Source organism: Vipera ursinii (genome assembly GCF_947247035.1).
Source record: "Vipera ursinii genome assembly, chromosome: 15".
Taxonomy (NCBI): Eukaryota; Metazoa; Chordata; class Lepidosauria; order Squamata; family Viperidae; genus Vipera; species Vipera ursinii.
In genome coordinates, this window is record NC_139528.1 from 1,786,599 (window position 1) to 1,803,605 (window position 17,007).

Consider the following 17,007-nt stretch of genomic DNA (forward strand, 5'->3'; position numbering starts at 1 on the left):
GGAGCTGGAGACGTCCCTTGAGCAAATTGTGAACATCTTCTACCAATATTCCGTTCGGGAGGAGGACAAGACCTTCCTCACCCCCGGCGGGTTTAAAAAGCTGGTCCACCAGCAGCTCCCCCACTTCATGAAGGTGAGCAGGGCCAGGGGAGGGGGCGGGAAACAGGTGTGTCTTTCTCGGGGGAGCGAAGCACCGAATTTCCCCCCCAAGCAGATGTGGGGGGGCGAAACCCCAGATGTTCTGGACGCAACCCTACCCTCCCCCCACCTTTAGGAGAGCTGCCAGGTTCTCCGCCTGGATGCCGCTTCCGGACGTTTCGTTCTGGCCCTGGACCAAGAAAAAATTAGCTACCGGTTCTGCCAAAGTGCTGGGAACCGGCTGAATCCCACCACTGGCCAACGCTCCCTTAAAGAAAGGTCTCGCTTAGCGACCGAAAAGTGGGGCTCAATTTTGGTCGTACGTCGAGGACAACAGGAAATATTCTATTGACATATTCTCCCCCCCCCCCCCGTTTTTTTCCTACTCCTTCCATTGTGGTGTTTGTCTCTCTGCATCTATTATCTGCAGTGTCGCTCTCTCAGCAAGGGAAAGTTTTTCCTTTTTTTAAAAAAAAAATTTTCCCCCCTCTCTATGCCTTTTTTCTTTGTTTTTGAAGACATGGGGGACCTGGACGAGAAGATGAGAAGCCTGGATGTGAACGAGGACGGCGAGGTGGAATTTGACGAATTTGTGCAGCTGCTTCGGGATGTGCTCATTCGGAAGACAGCTAAATAACCCTGTATTTAGCTCTGGGAAGTGGGGGGGGAGAAGGGGGGTGGTTTGGGGTGGGTGGGTTTTGGGGATATGTATTGTAAAATCTTTCTTTCGCAAAACTCTAATAAAAAAGAGAGAGAGAGAGAGAGAGAGAGAGAGAGAAAGTGGGGAAGAAATAGTAGATGGGGTGGGGGCTGTGGACTGCGTGTCAAGCGTGGGGATTTCGGGAGAAAGGGCGGGGCCAGGAAACTGCACCACCAGGAAGACCTCAAGACTTTGACAGTCACAAACCCTCTTGTAGCTTCTAAAGTTCAAATAAATCTTCGCATTCCAGATGGGTGGTTTTCAATCATTCGGTGGTCAAAGAAAAGTGTGCCATTATGTGTGTGTGTTGTGTGTGTGTGTGTGTGTGTGTGTGTGTGCGCGCGCATGTGCAAAAGAAACAGAAGGGGTGGGGCAGATCCCTGCCAAAATCAAGCCAAGATCTGATGCCCGGGAATGCCACATTCCTATTTCAAGGTTTTCCAAGGTTTTCCAGATCCCAGAACAGGCAGTTGCTATGTTAGAACAACAGTGGATTCAGGGCTGAGTAGATAAGCCAGGAATGTAAAGCTAAAGGGAGCTTATTTGGAAGGAAGATGGTCTGGGTGGCTTGGCTTTCGAGAGGAACACGCAGAAGAGACGCACCAGTGTCCGCTTTGACCTCTGGAAAGAGTGCAGAGAAGAGCCACAAAGACGATCAGGGGACCGGAGGCTAAAACAGACAAAGGGGGGGGGCATGAGAAGCGGGTCATAAGAAAAAGTGGTGGTCACTAGAAGAGCAACTGGGAGGATTAGAGGCCTGGAGGATAAAACCTACAAAGAACGGTTTGCAGGAATGGAGCGTGGCTGGTTTAAAGAAGAGGACGGGGGGGGGGGACATGATAGCACTCTTCCCATATTTGAGGGGCTTCCCCAAAGAAGAGGGGGGTCCACCCGTTCTCCAAAGCACCTCAAGGCAGGACAAGAAGCAACGGATGGAAACTGGTCCTTCCCCCCCCATCCTCCTCCCCCCCCCTCCATTGCATGTGAGAATACAAAGGCAGAGATGGACTGGTGTGGTTTTTTTCTCCTTTGTCCCCAAATCAGATCAAGGGCAGCTGAAAAAGTTTAAATTCACTTTAGTCCTCCAGAGGGCAAATGTAAGTCGGATCTGCTGCTAGGATCATTCTGGAGCCAGGCGTTATATCAGTAAAGTTTTATATCTGAAGAGTTTTATATCAGAAATGGGCCATTCCTTTTGCATCGCATTTGGAGCTGCCCAACGCAGCCTAATTCTCCTTTCCTTTCCTCTCCTCTCCTTCTCCTTTCCTTTCTTTCCTTCCTTTTTCCTCCATTCCTATTCTTCCCTCCTTTTTCCGAACTGTCTGGAAAAACAAAACACACTTTACCGTCTACGGGACGCTCCGTCCCAGGGTTGCAAACGACTTGCACAAATTGCCTCATTATGCGCCGGTTTTGCCTTCTGCACAAGATCCAATTTTGTCCTGCAGGGTGGGGGTTTTGGGGGGCAGTGGGGTGTGGATGGGGAGGAAGGATTTTTTTTTTTAAAGCCCCGGCCACTCTAGTTTGGAATCAGCAGTTTGCAAAGAAAAGGCTTGAAGAAGGCTTGCCAAGTGGGGAGGAGAGAAGGCTGTGAGTAATGGGTTGTGGAATGACAAACCAAACATTGCACTTGACCATCCCCTTCCCCCACTTCCCGATCCTGGCCCTATAAAAGGCTCCCCACACCTTCCCACCTGCACGATCCCTTTGCAAGGGACCAAGGTTGAGGTGAGTGGCTGTGGGGGCTGCGGGAAGGGAGGTGTGGGGGGGAGGCTGGCATATTTTTTTCTCTCCTTTTTCTGCAAAGTTTTCCTGAAGAGTGAGCGGGGCATTGTCCAACCTGTGAATGAAGATTTAGGATCGTGTTCTTTCCGGGGGTTTGAAAGACAGACAGACAGAGCCAGCAGACAGATGCGCAGGGTAAATAGGATTGATGGAAAGAAAGAAAGAAAGAAAGAAAGAAAGAAAGAAAGAAAGAAAGAAAGAAAGAAAGAAAGAAAGAAAGAGAAAGAGGAAGAAAGGAAGGAAGGAAGGAAGGAAGGAAGGAAGGAAGGAAGGAAGGAAGGAAGGAAGGAAGAAAGAAAGAAAGAAAGAAAGAAAGAAAGAAAGAAAGAGGAAGGAAGGAAGGAAGGAAGGAAGGCAGGCAGGCAGGCAGGCAGGAAGGAAGGAAGGAAGGAAGGAAGGAAGGAAGGAAGGAAGGAAGGAAATCCATTTAAGACGGATTTCAGATTAAATATATTCAGGATCTCTTAACAACCCCCTCCCTTAGTGACAGACCTGCCAGTCCCATCTGTGGCCATAAGCCGAGGAATTTCCTGCATCTCCTGGGACCGCTTGCTTTCCAAAGCTGTCTCCAGGAAATAAACCCCCAGGGCTTTCCTCTGCATCACCCCCCCACACCCTTTCTCCCCCCCCCACGTTCCTCTTCTCTGGCAGCCTGCCTCCCCCTGGACGGAAGACGAACCACCCTCCCTCGCCATGGCCAGCAGCGAGCTGACGGAGCTGGAGACGGCCCTCGAGCAAATTATCAACATCTTCCACCAATATTCCATTCGGGAGGAGGACAAGACGTTCCTCACCCCCGGCGGGTTTAAAAAGCTGGTCCACCAGCAGCTCCCCCACTTCATGAAGGTGAGCAGGGCCAGGGGAGGGGGCGGGAAACAGGTGTGTGTTTCTCGGGGGGGGGGGCGAAGCACCAAATTTCCCCCCCCAACAGATGTGGAAGGCGAAACCCCAGATGTTCTGGACGCAACCCTACCCCACCCACCTTTAGGAGAGCTGCCAGGTTCTCTGCGTGGATGCCACTTCCGGACGTTTCGTTCTGGCCCTGGACCAAGAAAAAATTAGCTACCGGTTCTGCCAAAGTGCTGGGAACCGGCTGAATCCCACCACTGGGCAACGCTCCCTTAAAGAAAGGTCTCGCTTAGCGACCGAAAAGTGGGGCTCAATTTTGGTCGTAAGTCGAGGACAACAGGAAATATTCTATCGACATATTCTCCCCCCCCCCCGTTTTTTTCCTACTCCTTCCATTGTGGTGTTTGTCTCTCTGCATCTATTATCCGCAGTGTCGCTCTCTCAGCAAGGGAAAGTTTTTCCTTTTTTTAAAAACAATTTTTTTCCACCTCTCTATGCCTTTTTTCTTTGTTTGTGAAGAACACGGGGGACCTGGACGAGAAGATGAGAAGCCTGGATGTGAACGAGGACAACCAGGTGGAATTCGAAGAATTCTTGCAGCTGCTTTTGGATGTGGGCTTGATGGATAAAGATAAATAACCCTGTATTTAGCTCTGGGAAGTGGGGGGGGGGAAGGGGGGTGGTTTGGGGTGGGTGGGTTTTGGGGATATGTATTGTAAAATCTTTCTTTTGTAAAACTCTAATAAAAAGAGAGAGAAAGTGGGGAAGAAATAGTAGATGGGGTGGGGGCTGTGGACTGTGTGTCAACCGTGGGGATTTCGGGAGAAAGGGCGAGGCCAGGAAACTGCACCACCAGGAAGACCTCAAGACTTTGACAGTCACAAACCCTCTTGTAGCTTCTAAAGTTCAAATAAATCTTCGCATTCCAGATGGATGGTTTTCAATCATTCGGTGGTCAAAGAAAAGTGTGCCATTATGTGTGTGTGTGTGTGTGTGTGTGTGTGTGTGTGTGTGTGTGTGTGCGCGCGCATGTGCAAAAGAAACAGAAGGGGTGGGGCAGATCCCTGCCAAAATCAAGCCAAGATCTGATGCCCGGGAATGCCACATTCCTATTTCAAGGTTTTCCAAGGTTTTCCAGATCCCAGAACAGGCAGTTGCTAGGTTAGAACAACAGTGGATTCAGGGCTGAGTAGATAAGCCAGGAATGTAAAGCTAAAGGGAGCTTATTTGGAAGGAAGATGGTCTGGGTGGCTTGGCTTTCGAGAGGAACACGCCGAAGAGACGCACCAGTGTCCGCTTTGACCTCTGGAAAGAGTGCAGAGAAGAGCCACAAAGACGATCAGGGGACCGGAGGCTAAAACATACAAAGGGGGGGGGCATGAGAAGCGGGTCATAAGAAAAAGTCGTGGTCACTAGAAGAGCAACTGGGAGGATTAGAGGCCTGGAGGATAAAACCTACAAAGAACGGTTGCAGGAATGGAGCGTGGCTGGTTTAAAGAAGAGGACGGGGGGGGGGGACATGATAGCACTCTTCCCATATTTGAGGGGCTTCCCCAAAGAAGAGGGGGGTCCAGCTGTTCTCCAAAGCACCTCAAGGCAGGAGGAGAAGCAACGGATGGAAACTGGTCCTCCTCCCCCCCCCCTCCATTGCATGTGAGAATACAAAGGCAGAGATGGACTGGTGTGGTTTTTTTCTCCTTTGTCCCCAAATCAGATCAAGGGCAGCTGAAAAAGTTTAAATTCACTTTAGTCCCTCCAGAGGGCAAATGTTAATGTTAATGTTAATTTTATTTGTATACCGCCCTTCTCCCGAAGGAGAATGTAAGTCAGATCTGCTGCCAGGATCATTCTGGAGCCAGGCTTTATATCAGTAAAGTTTTGTATCTGAAGAGTTTTATATCGGAAATGGGCCATTCCTTTTGCATCGCATTTGGAGCTGCCCAACGCAGCCTAATTCTCCTTTCCTTTCTTTTCCTTCCTTTTTCCTCCATTCCTATTCTTCCCTCCCTCCCTTCTTTTTCTCCTCCATCCCTATTCCCTTCCTTCCGTCCATGCACTATCTTTCCCCTTCCCTTCCTTTTTTCATCCTTCTTTCCCCTTTCCCCTCTCCACTTCCCTTTCCTACATCGTTCCCTTTATTTTCTGTCTTCCTTCCTTCCTTCCTTCCTTCCTTCCTTCCTTCCTTCCTTCCTTCCTCCCGTCCATTCTATTCTTCCTTCCTTCCTTCCTTCCTTCCTTCCTCCCGTCCATTCTATTCTTCCTTCCTTCCTCCCGTCCATTCTATTCTTCCTTCCTTCCTTCCTTCCTTCCTTCTTTCCTTCCTTCCTTCCTTCCTTCCTTCCCTTCCCTTCCCTTTCTCCTTTTCTCTTCCCTTCCCTTCTCAAGCCACATTTAAGCCTGGCTAAATCAGGTCCAGCTTTGTGCGTTTTCCACCTTCCGAACATCAGGAAGCATCCTTGATTTTGCTCAAGGAAAAGTTGGGAAACTTTCGAATCAGGCCCCAGATAATTTGGGAACAGGGGGTTGCCCGGTCCGACCCCACCAGCTGGGACATCCCGTTTCTTCATCTCTTGCTAAAGACATCTCTCTCCCTTCCTGATTCCCCGTGCCAAAGCAGAGAGGATTCTGATCTGTTTTGAAAAACGAAAGACACATTCCTGTCTACGGGATGCTCCGTCCCAAGGTTACAAACCTCTCACACAAATCGCCCCCTGATGTGCCTGGTTGCCCAGCTGCACAAGATCCAATTTGGTCCTGCAGGGTGGGGGGTTTTTTGGGGGGGGGAGGATTTTTTTTTTAAAGCCCCGGCCACTCTAGTTTGGAATCAGGAGTTTCCAAAGAAAAGTGTTTGTGGGTCAAAAGGCTTGGAGAAGGCTTGCCAAGTGGGGAGGAGAGAAGGCTGGGAGCAACGGAGAGTGGAAAGAGAAACTAAATCCTCCACTTGGCCATCCCTTCCCCAATCCCGATCCTGGCCCTATAAAAGGCTCCCCACACCTTCCCACCTGGAGGATCCCTTTGCAAGGGACCGAGGTTGAGGTGAGTGGCTGTGGGGCTGCGGGAAGGGAGGTGTGGTGGGGAGGCTGGCATATTTTTTTTCTTCTCCTTTTTCTGCAAAGTTTTCCTTTGCTTAGAGAAAGAAAAAAAGAAAAAAAGAGAGAGAGAGTGTGTGTTAAGGATTATTGTTGTGCAGAGGTCTCCTTGTGCTACCAAAGAGTTGCACAGACGAGGAAGGCTACTGAGAGCAGCAAGAGTCACACGCAGGAGTACACTGAGTTGTAAAAGCAAAAAAGGTGGTGACTTTTAAGGTGGTGTAAGGACAAAAATGCACAGTCAAAAATAAACAGTCCAGGTCGTACACAATAGTAACAGTCCAAGGAGTAATCCAAACTACAAAGTCTTCTTACCGGTCCAGAGGTCAATACACAGTTCAGGTTTACAACAGTAGTAAACCAACAGCAGAGCAAAAACAGTAATAGTAGAGATCAGTGAATTCAGAGAGAGAGAGAGAGAGAAGCTACGTTACTAGCTTCCTCTTATGGCCATGAGAACACTTACACACCCATTGGCCAATTAACAACTTAAAGACATAGCATTATGGTTAATATATTTTCAACCCAACATTGTAGGCTAACGCCATATGCCTAACAGAGAGAGAGGAAGGAAGGAAGGAAGGAAGGAAGGAAGGAAGGAAGGAAGGAAGGAAGGAAGGAAGGAAGGAAGGAAAGAAAGAAAGAAAGAAAGAAAGAAAGAAAGAAAGAAAGAAAGAAAGAAAGAAAGAAAGAAAGGAAAGCTGTCTCCACCAAATACACCCCCAGGGCTTTCTTCTGCATCACCCCCCCACCCTTTCTCCCCCCCCCACGTTCCTCTTCTCTGACAGCCTGCCTCCCCCTCCACGGAAGACGGACCACCCTCCCTCGCCATGGCCAGCAAGCTCCTCCACAAACTTATCCACTGCCTCTTCAACCCTCAGAAGAAAGGGGAAGAAAGGAAGGTAGGAAGGAAATCCATTTAAGACGGATTTCAGATTAAATATATTCAGGATCTCTTAACAACCCCCTCCCTTAGTGACAGACCTGCCAGTCCCATCTGCGGCCATAAGCCGAGGAATTTCCTGCTTCTCCTGGGACCGCTTGCTTTCCAAAGCTGTCTCCACCAAATAAGCCCCTAGGGATTTCCTCTGCATCACCCCCCTACCCTTTCTCCCCCCCCCCACGTTCCTCTTCTCTGGCAGCCTGCCTCCCCCGTGGAAGACGAGCTGACGAAGCTGGAGATGGCCATCCACCAAATTATTGAAATCTTCTTCACCTATGCCGCTCAGGAGGGGGACAAGACCACCCTCACCCCCAGCGGGTTTAAAGACTTGGTGGACCAGCAGCTCCCCAACCTCAAGAAGGTGGGCAGGGCCAGGGGAGGAGGAGGGAAACGGGGTGTGTGTTTCTCAGGGGAGGGGAGAAGCACCGAATTTCCCCCTCCAAACAGATGTGGGAGGCGAAACCCCAGATGTTCTAGGTGCAACCCCCCTCCACCTTTAGCAGAGCCGCCAGGTTCTCTGCGTGGATGCCGCTTCCGGACGTCCATTCTGGGCCAGGGCAACAAAAAATTAGCTACCGGTTCTGCCAAAGTGATGTGAAACAGCTGAATCCCACCACTGGGCAACGCTCGCTTAAAGAAAGGTCTCGCTTAGCGACAGAAAAGTTGGGTTCAATTTTGGTCGTAAGTCGAGGACAACAGGAAATATTCTATTGACATATTCTTCGCCCCCCATTTTTTTCCTACTCCTTCCATTGTCATTTTGGAAGGAGCTGAGGACTGCCCCCGACCTCTGTTCATTCTGCAGGGACCTGAAGACCTGGCTCTTCGAGCTCTCTGGCCCAGGCTGAGAATTTTAATTTTAATTTTAACTGGGGTTTTTATTTTTTCAGGGATTGATATAATTTTTTTAATTGTTTTTAACTTTTGTATTTTTCGTTTTAATCACCCTGTAAACCGCCCTGAGTCCTTCGGGAAAGGGCAGTATATAAATACAATAAAATAAATAAAATAAATAAATTTTTGTCTCTCTGGATCGAGTATCCACCATGTCGCTTTTTCTCAAGAAGGGAAAGTTTTTCCTTTTTTTAAAAAAAAAATCCCCCCCCTACACCTTTTTTCGTTTGTTTGTTTTTGAAGAACGTCGGGGACCTGGACGAGAAGATGACCACTCTGGACAAGAACCAGGACAAGGTGCTGGAATTCAAGGAATACTGGCAGCTGATTAGGGAGCTGGCCAAGACGTTTAAGAGAGAGGAAGTGGGGAAGAAGAAGTAGATGGGGTGGTGGGTGTGGACTGCGTGTCAAGCGTGGGAATTTTGGGAGAAAGGGCGGGGCCAGGAAACCGCACCACCAGGAAGACCTCAAGACTTTGAGAGTCACAAACCCTCTTGTAGCTTTCTAAAGTTCAAATAAATCTCTGCATTCCAGATGGTTTTGTTTTCAATCATTCGATGGCCAAAGAAAAGTGTGCCACTGTGTGTGTGTGTGTGTGTGCGCACGCGCACGTGCAAAAGAAACAGAGAGGGTGGGGCAGATCCCTGCCAAAATGAAGCCAAGATCTGTTGCCCGGGGAATGCCGCATTCCTGTTTCAAGGTTTTCCAGGTCCCAGAACACGCAGTTGCTAGGTTAGAACAACAGTGGATTCAGGGTTGAGTAGATAAGCCAGGAATGTAAAGCTAAACGGAGCTTATTAGGATGGAAGATGTTCTGGGTGGCTTGGATTTCGAGAGGAACACGCAGAAGAGACGCACCAGTGTCCGCTTCGAACTCTGGAAAGAGTGCAGAGAAGAGCCACAAAGACGATCAGGGGACCGGAGGCTAAAACATATAAAGAACAATTGCAGGAATTGGGGATGTCTGGTTTAATGAAAAGAAAGACCAGGGGGGACATGATAGCAGTCTCCCCATATCTCAGGGGCTGCCCCAAAGAAGAAGGAGTCAACATATTCTCCAAAGCACCTGAAAGCAGAGCAAGAAGCAAGAGATGAAAACTAATCAAGGAGTTAGTACCTTGGGTTAGTACTTTATAAGTCTAAAGGCTGCTGGCCGTTCTTGGTAATTTACATTGCTACACTTTAATTTCTCCTCTGAGAAAGCAGGGCATTGTTGTTGTTATTGTCATCATCATCATCATCAACAACAACGACAACGAAGATTATGATGGAGTTGGAAGAGACCTCTAGTCCAACCCCCTGCTCAGGCAGGAAACCCTATACCATTTCAGACAAATGGCTGTCCAGTCTCTTCTTAAAAACTTCCAATGTTGCAGCATTCAGAACTTCTGGGGGCAGGTAGTTCCACCGGTTAATTGTCAACTGTCAAGAACATCCTTTGATAGCCTCCCTGGTCCCAATCCATCTCTCCTTCTTTTACTGAGCACTTTCCTTCACTGTGGGCTCCTCCAAGCCTAGGAGGTTGAGTCCCATCTCTGCAGGACTTTTGGGCCTGGTGAGAGAATTTTGGGCCTGGTGAGAGAATTTTGGGCCTGGTGAGAGAATTTTGGGCCTGGTGACCACCCTTCTAAATCTTCCTCCAGACCTTGGTCCATCCTGAAGGTCTATTTGGCCAAGAAGGACCTTTTCCTCCCTGGTCCTGAAATGACTGTCCCTTGAGTCAAGGCAGAAAACCGCAGGCAGGTGGAGCCAGGGATGGTGGTGAGATGAAGCCAGATCTTTAAATTTAGATTTTCCTCTAAGAGAACCCCTTGAACATTGCTTCCATATTTCTAGAATGGCCTTCCTAGAAAGCCTTCATCCTCAAAGACCCTTAGATGAGATATAAACCCAACCAGTCTTAGCAGGACAAGGTGGGAAGGAGCAACCAGAAGCCCCAGTGGAACGTTATCTCCTCATCTTCACTTATTCCTCGGTCCACAAGATTGTGTCTCCTCGATGCTAGTTGTGCAACGCAGCAACCCCACCCACCACCAGGCCAGGTAGGTGGGGCAACACACCATCCACCAAACTATCGGAAGCTGCTGAGATGCCTCCACCAAACCTTGGCAGAGCAGCCAGAGACCAGCTCAACGAGTCATGAGGAATGAGAACCGTCTTCGCAGCTCCACCGGATATGAAGCACAGGAGTTCCTGCAGCACGCTTGGGAGACGGGGAGAGATTTTGGCAGGCTGAAGTATGTGCTGAAGAATTTCAGTCTGCAGGGCGGTGATCTGTCACCGCCGGTGACCATGGAGACGGGACTAGCTGCTCAATTCACACGGCCGTTGATCCCAAAGGGCGGGTGTGACGGGGGGGGGGGAAGAGAGAGGACAAGAAAGAAATCCATGCATCAAATCCCCAATAAGTCGCCCCGCTTGTGGGGGTTCAATGATGGCTTGTTAGACAGACATACACAGAGTCTGCGTCAGGCAGCAGTGCTAAACCACAAGCCACGGATTAACCCTTTGGGAGCTGACCTCGCAGGTGGCACAAAGCCTCATGGAAAAGGACTCACAAGAGGGCCGAGCGTGAAGTTTGATTTCCAAGGAGCATGGGCTCCCTTGCCTGTCTCTTGGCTATGATCTATCATAGAGACTCTGAAATGGGAGAGGGGTTTCCTGCCTGAGCAAGAGGTTGGACCAGAAGACCTCCAAGGTCCCTTCCAACATTCTTATTCTGTATTCGGGTTCTATGGCTGATAGAACTGAGATTTAACAGGGTTGGGAGGCACCCTGGAGATCTGCTAGTCCAACCCCTGCCAATTGCAGGGATCTGCCACTGTCACATCCCCATGAGAGGGCCACCCTTTCTTCGTGCTTCGCGTGTAAAAACGTCGCAACAGGGGCAATATTTTTACATGCTTAAGTTCCTCGTGGATCCCGGCACCTGGAAGAGGCGAGTTTGCCAAATTTGCCAACCCAGACTCCATACAATACAGATAGCCCTTGACTTACGACCACAGTTGAGCCCCAAATTTTGGTCGCTAAGCAAAGACAGTCACTAAGTGAATTTGGCCTCATTTTACTACCTCTCTTGCCACAGTCGTTAAGTGAAACACACACCCCCGGCGGTTGTTAAGCTAGTCACGCGCTGGTTAAATGAATCTGGCTTCCCCACTGTCACAAAAGGGGGGATCATGTGAATCTGTCATAAACACGGGTCAGTTGACCGGCATCTGAATTTTGATTACATGACCCCAGGGAGGCTGAAAGGGGTTGTTAAGTGTGAAAAAAGGTCACAAGTCACCTTTTTCAGCGCCATTGTGATTTCAAACGGTCATTAAATGGACTGTTGTGGACTGCTTGTAGTTGTGAGAATCCACACAAGCTTTGCTTCCCTCATACCGGGGTTCTGCTCAGCTTCCAAAGCTAAAGCTAGGAGAGATTTAGCAGAACCCACCCCCCACCCCCCAAAAAAAACCAGCTCAGAGAGAAGTTTCAGAACACCCTAGAATGTGGACATTAGAGAACCTGGAAGGCGGACATTAGAGAGAGGCTATTTGTCCAGAGAAGATGATGCTTTGTCCGGTTGCTTCACACTAAAGTCCCAAAGTCCAAGTCAGACTTTGATAAAGACTCCTGGACGTCAGAGACCCGATAAACAAATATTATTTAGGTCTTTAGGAAGGAGGAGTGGAGAGCTTGGAACACTGGGCTCTCCAAATTCTGCTCTCAGCTCATGTCCTTCTGTAAGGAGGACCTTCTTGAGAACTTCAGACAGAGACTTCTTTCCCTGGGAAGAGGTCTCACTTCCTTATTCGTCCATGCTCGTTTGCCACCCTCAATGCTAGAGACATCTCTAGTGGAGTCTTGTCCAACCTCAAGCTCTCCAGGAGCCACAAAGCTCTCCTAGAAGATTCCCAGAAGGATGAGGAGGAATTTCAAAACCACGGCATCCCCAAATCTTCTACCAGGACTTTCCACGCAGTTAATATGCTTGCAGTTACCCCACACCAGCAGGAGGTGACTCCTTCTCCTCAACATCTCAAGATGTTAGGAGTCAACCAAAAGGTCCAGTGAACATGGACTACGGGGGAAGGGAGGAAACTCCCTTCCAAACAGGCTCATCCTTGAGCTGTGAGTAAGGACAGAGAAATGGGTGGCGTCTCAGCGTTGTCTTCTGGCCGGGGGCCAGTCGGCACATGGAGAAGATTGCACCACAACTGCAACTCTCAGATCCCTCCATGAGGTGTCTCTTGGACACACCTTCCCGAGGTATAAAACCGTGGCAAGGCGACAACTGACAGCAGGACATCTAATCTCCAGTGAGCAGGTAAGTGGGCCTTCTGTCTTAAGGTCCCTTCCCCAAAACCAAGAGGAGAATTTGAGGGTCTCCCCTTCCCTTCCCTATCTTCTTGGCAACATTTCCCCTCTTCTCTCTGAATCTTCTCAGTTGGACAAGTTCAGGCAAATTTACTTTTCCAAACTTGCTTACGGCAGCCCAGAACAGGTCCGACAGTGTGGGACTCGTTCAGTTTCGAATGCAGATTCCAAAAAGAAGCATTTCTCACAAAGATCCTTTCTGCTTTTCCACTGCCCTGTGATAGGAGACCCCACGTTTTGAAGACCCCTTGAAGCCAGGAGTGACTTCTGAAGCTCCACAGAAAACCAATCGACGTCCTGTGTTTATTGTATCATCGGAAGGGGGAATTTTGCCGAGACACCGAGGATCCGATCTGTCAGGAGAGCGATGGGTTGTCGATGCGGCAAGAAGCGAAAGGTGAAGTGGAAACAGGTGGGGTGGGTTGCGTGTTGTGGTTTTTGGGTGAGAAATAACCTCCCCCCAAAAAATGGATGGAAGAGGAAGGGCATAGTTTGGAAGTCTTGAGTGGCAATGGGGGAAAGATTGCAAGGGATGACATTTAGAGAAGATCTCCACAGCCGTTTGAGGTTGTTGCCCCAAGTTAGATCCCTAATTCCAGATCGGGGACTCACATCTTTTAAAAAGAGCTTGTGGGAGTGGAGAAATTTAATTTTCAGAAGAGGAAGGTGGACAGAGATGGTGGCACCTTTCCAAAACCTGGTGTAGAATTATTTAGAAAAAAAAATATTTTTTTTCACAGGTGTCCTTAGTTAGAGTATGGATCTAAGAGCCTTACATGGCAAGAATCACCATCAATGACATTTAGATAGTTTGGTCCCAGAAATTTTGGTAGGGATGTTCCAATTTAATTGCCTGCAAGGAGTTTTTTCCCTAACATCCAATTCTCATTAAAACGCTTCTGTTTTAATTTAGAGTAAGACGCTATTCTACTATATATTTATACCTGTAATGATGAGTTGGGAGTCCATCCATTTTATTTCATTTTTTAAAAAATTTTTCCTCCTTTTGGATCCTCTTTCCCTTAATTTTTCCTCCTTTTATTTTGCTACCATGCATTTTATCTCTCTTTGAAACTTTAGCAAGTGGATTGGATTCAAGAAAAAGCTTTTTTAGGGTTAACCATCATTTTATAATAATGGAATATATTGGAGCAACCTAGCCTTTTCTGGTCGGATAGGGGCACCTGGAGAAAACACATCTGTGGTGATTGCTAGAAATCAGAAATGATGGCATGTAATCAATCAATCAATCCTCTGTCCTAAAGTCTATTATATTATTTGCTTTAAATCCCCAGAAAGTTTGTCAGGCCGGTGTTGCAAACGTTTGATTTCAGATCCATTCAAAAAGAAACCATCCATATCAGTCTCAAATTCATCATTTAAATACATCATCTGATTTTGCAGATCTTGCAATTAAATGGTGATAAACAAACCACACCTGTGCTGGGAAAATTTGCAAATATCTATGACGATTTGCAGTGGCCTGAAAGAATGAGTAATGCAGCCCGGTTTTATTTGGAAGAACTGGGTGGGGGGAGGCGAAAATCAAACTGGGTAGAAGAAGCTTCAAAGCACAAATTGATATTGCTTCTTCCTCTTCTTTCTCCCCAGAAAAATAAGTCCATTTTGCAGAATTTTTGTATGCATTTTGTTACCTTCCCCCCCCCTACACACACACATAATTCTCCCCGATGGATGCTGCAGCCAGGGCATTCTGGGAAAATAAAAATGGCCGTTAATCTTGCAAAAATTTTGGCTATGGGCAAAACTGTCTCCTAGGCTGAGATCTCAATTGATGCTTCTTCTTTTTTTAAAAAAATGAAATTTGCACACTGGCACCCCTTCTAAAATGCCACGAGAAATTGGTGGATTTGATCAGGAGATACGAAGGACCCAGCCTTGATCTTAGTTTGGGCCAAATTCCTTCATCAACAATTCATCTTTCATCCTGCTAACAACTGTTCCTTTCTTGAGAGGCATCCTGGCTTGTGTTAAGCCAACATTGAGAGGTCATCTTTGGCTGGTATTAAGCCAAAACAATTTTTAAAAATGGAACACGGGTGAAGGATTCAACTGGAACACCACTTGTTGGGGAGAAGGCACAAAACTCGATCAACCCTCCTAGTGCTTTGAAAGACTTTCAGAATATTTAGGATTTGTGTGTGTGTGTGTGTAGCTGTGATAGAGATTCCCCCCCAGTTTGATGCTTCTCACGTTCCTTGCAAAAACTCCAAAGGGGGAAGTTAAGCCTCAGAAACAAATTACCTGCCCAGGCTGATGTGTTTTGCTTGACGTGTTGGGTCTCCGTCAACAACTCTTCATTGCAACAAAAATATTCTGCATCATTGTGCATTTCAGAGTAGGAAGCCACCGTGTTTTATATCTGCATCCGCACCAAAGAAAATTGGATTCCCTCCCCCCATTTTGTTCTATTTTTCTATTTTGTTGAAATTTGCGGGGTGGCAGTGGTGGGACGTTATCCTCCGTGGCTTTCCTGGGCTAACCAATCCAGACTCAGGGGAGAGGCGAAACCGTGCCCCAGACTTTGGCGTAAAAAGTTTGGACGTGTTAACGAGCTGGGTGTTTCGGGGAGGGTGCAGTTGTGTAGGAAGAAGCCGGGCAGGTTGAACAACTCCGGGCGGGATTGTGCATAGGGAGTGCGTGGCTGGGAATGGATCTCAACCTGTCCTCTTTTTCCCACCCGTCTCCTGCTTGATTCCAGGATAGCCAAGAACTCACCGATGTCGAACGAGCCATCGAGATTGTCATCAACAATTTCCACTGTTACGCTGTCAAGGGCCGCAAAGAGTGTCTCACACCCAACGAGCTGAAAGACCTGGTTGGACAGAGGCTGCCACACTTAGCCAAGGTTAGACCACGATCGGCAGGATCGCCACGACGCAGGGATTTGGAGAAGGGAGCCCAAAAGAAGCCTCTTGGCTGGTTAAGATCCTTCTGAAAGAATTCTGGCGTTTCGGAATTCCGTTTGGCAGGAATTCCCACGTTCGGGGCCAACACCAAAAAGGCCCCGTCCTGTGCTCTCTTGAGGTTGCAAGGGTTTCCATTTATAAATGAAAAGAAATGGAGTTTTTACTATTTTTTTTCTGCTGGGCTAAAAACCCAGATTGTGTTTCGAGGCAAAAATCCAGGTTGCATTGCAAGAGAATAAAATCCTAGTCTGGATTTTAATCTAAATAACCCAGTTTTCGCATCAAGGCAAGCATTTAATTTGCAAACTTCTTTATGTTTTTGAATGTTTTAGTTTTAGCTCTACTACATGTTCAACTGGATTAAGCGCTCTCAAGTTAGTGCCAACTCATAGACATTTATTACAGACAAGATTTTATTTCAGGACTTTAAAATAATGCACAAATTGAATCCCGTTGACAAAACATGTACAAAAGAGCACCCATTAAAGAACAGACAAGTGTGCAGAAATAATAAAGATGACCAAAACTGCACATCACACAAAAAAAATATTGCTTGCAAAAATGTGCACTAATTAATAACGGCCAACTGAAAGCAGTTGCTATTAAGAATCTGTTATTAATTTATTCAGCTCCCCAATGCATCAAACGGGCTGCAAAATAAAATTTAAGCAAGGTATGAAATCCATGAAATCCTCTAAAAAAAACAGAACAAAAACCCACCTAATGGTTTAACAAAAATCTCAAAACCGGGGACCTTTTTTAAAAAAACAAGAGCAGGAATGCAAATAATAATAATAATAATAACAATTAAGATTTGTTCATTCTTCATTTTTAATTTTTTCTTCTTCTTTCATCTTCCCCTCCCCAACAGGGTGTCGGGCCTTTGGAAGAGAAGATTGAATGTCTGGGGGATAATGAAGAAGCAAAACTCGAATTTGGAGAATACTGGGACATAATGGGAGATGCGGCCAAGGGGTCCTGTGTGCCGAAAGGGAAGAAGTAAAGAGGCTGAGCCGAGTTCGAAAGACGACCTTGGACCCACTGTGCAGAAGAACTGGGCGATCCCCACTTTGATCTCAAAATCTGTTATTCATTCAGCAGTGTTAATTATTTTGGGGATTCGTTTGAGCCTCTCATTTTCCTAACCTAGGTTCTTCTTGTCTTGATATCAAGAAATTTTCAAACCCGGAGCCAGAAGATTTCCATCCCAGAAAAGAAAAGAAAAAAAGTCTTCTCAAATTTTAATTTCCAGAGCTCCTGATGCCAAACTTTAGAATCTTCCTCGAGTTTGAGGCTTTTTTCTTTTTGTTAGCT

At 47.4% G+C, this 17,007-nt stretch overlaps 1 protein-coding gene across 7 annotated transcripts; it reads left to right on the forward strand.

Annotated features, from left to right (window-relative positions):
- Positions 1-1,897: 1,897 nt before the first annotated feature.
- Positions 1,898-16,697, forward strand: LOC310647346 (protein S100-A13-like). 7 transcript variants are annotated; one of them, XM_083374547.1, is made up of 6 exons: positions 1,898-2,566; positions 3,275-3,469; positions 3,992-4,115; positions 7,350-7,463; positions 7,704-7,865; positions 8,642-8,918. In XM_083374547.1, exons 4-6 carry the CDS (start codon positions 7,392-7,394, stop codon positions 8,777-8,779), a joined length of 372 nt encoding a protein of 123 aa, XP_083230673.1. In that variant the 5' UTR covers positions 1,898-2,566; positions 3,275-3,469; positions 3,992-4,115; positions 7,350-7,391; the 3' UTR covers positions 8,780-8,918. The 7 variants fall into 7 exon arrangements, 6 of the variants coding, with proteins under 6 accessions (XP_083230673.1, XP_083230672.1, XP_083230671.1 ...); XM_083374545.1 differs by lacking the exon at positions 1,898-2,566 and having other exon boundaries at positions 2,586-3,469; XM_083374546.1 differs by lacking the exons at positions 3,275-3,469; positions 3,992-4,115.
- Positions 16,698-17,007: the final 310 nt, after the last annotated feature.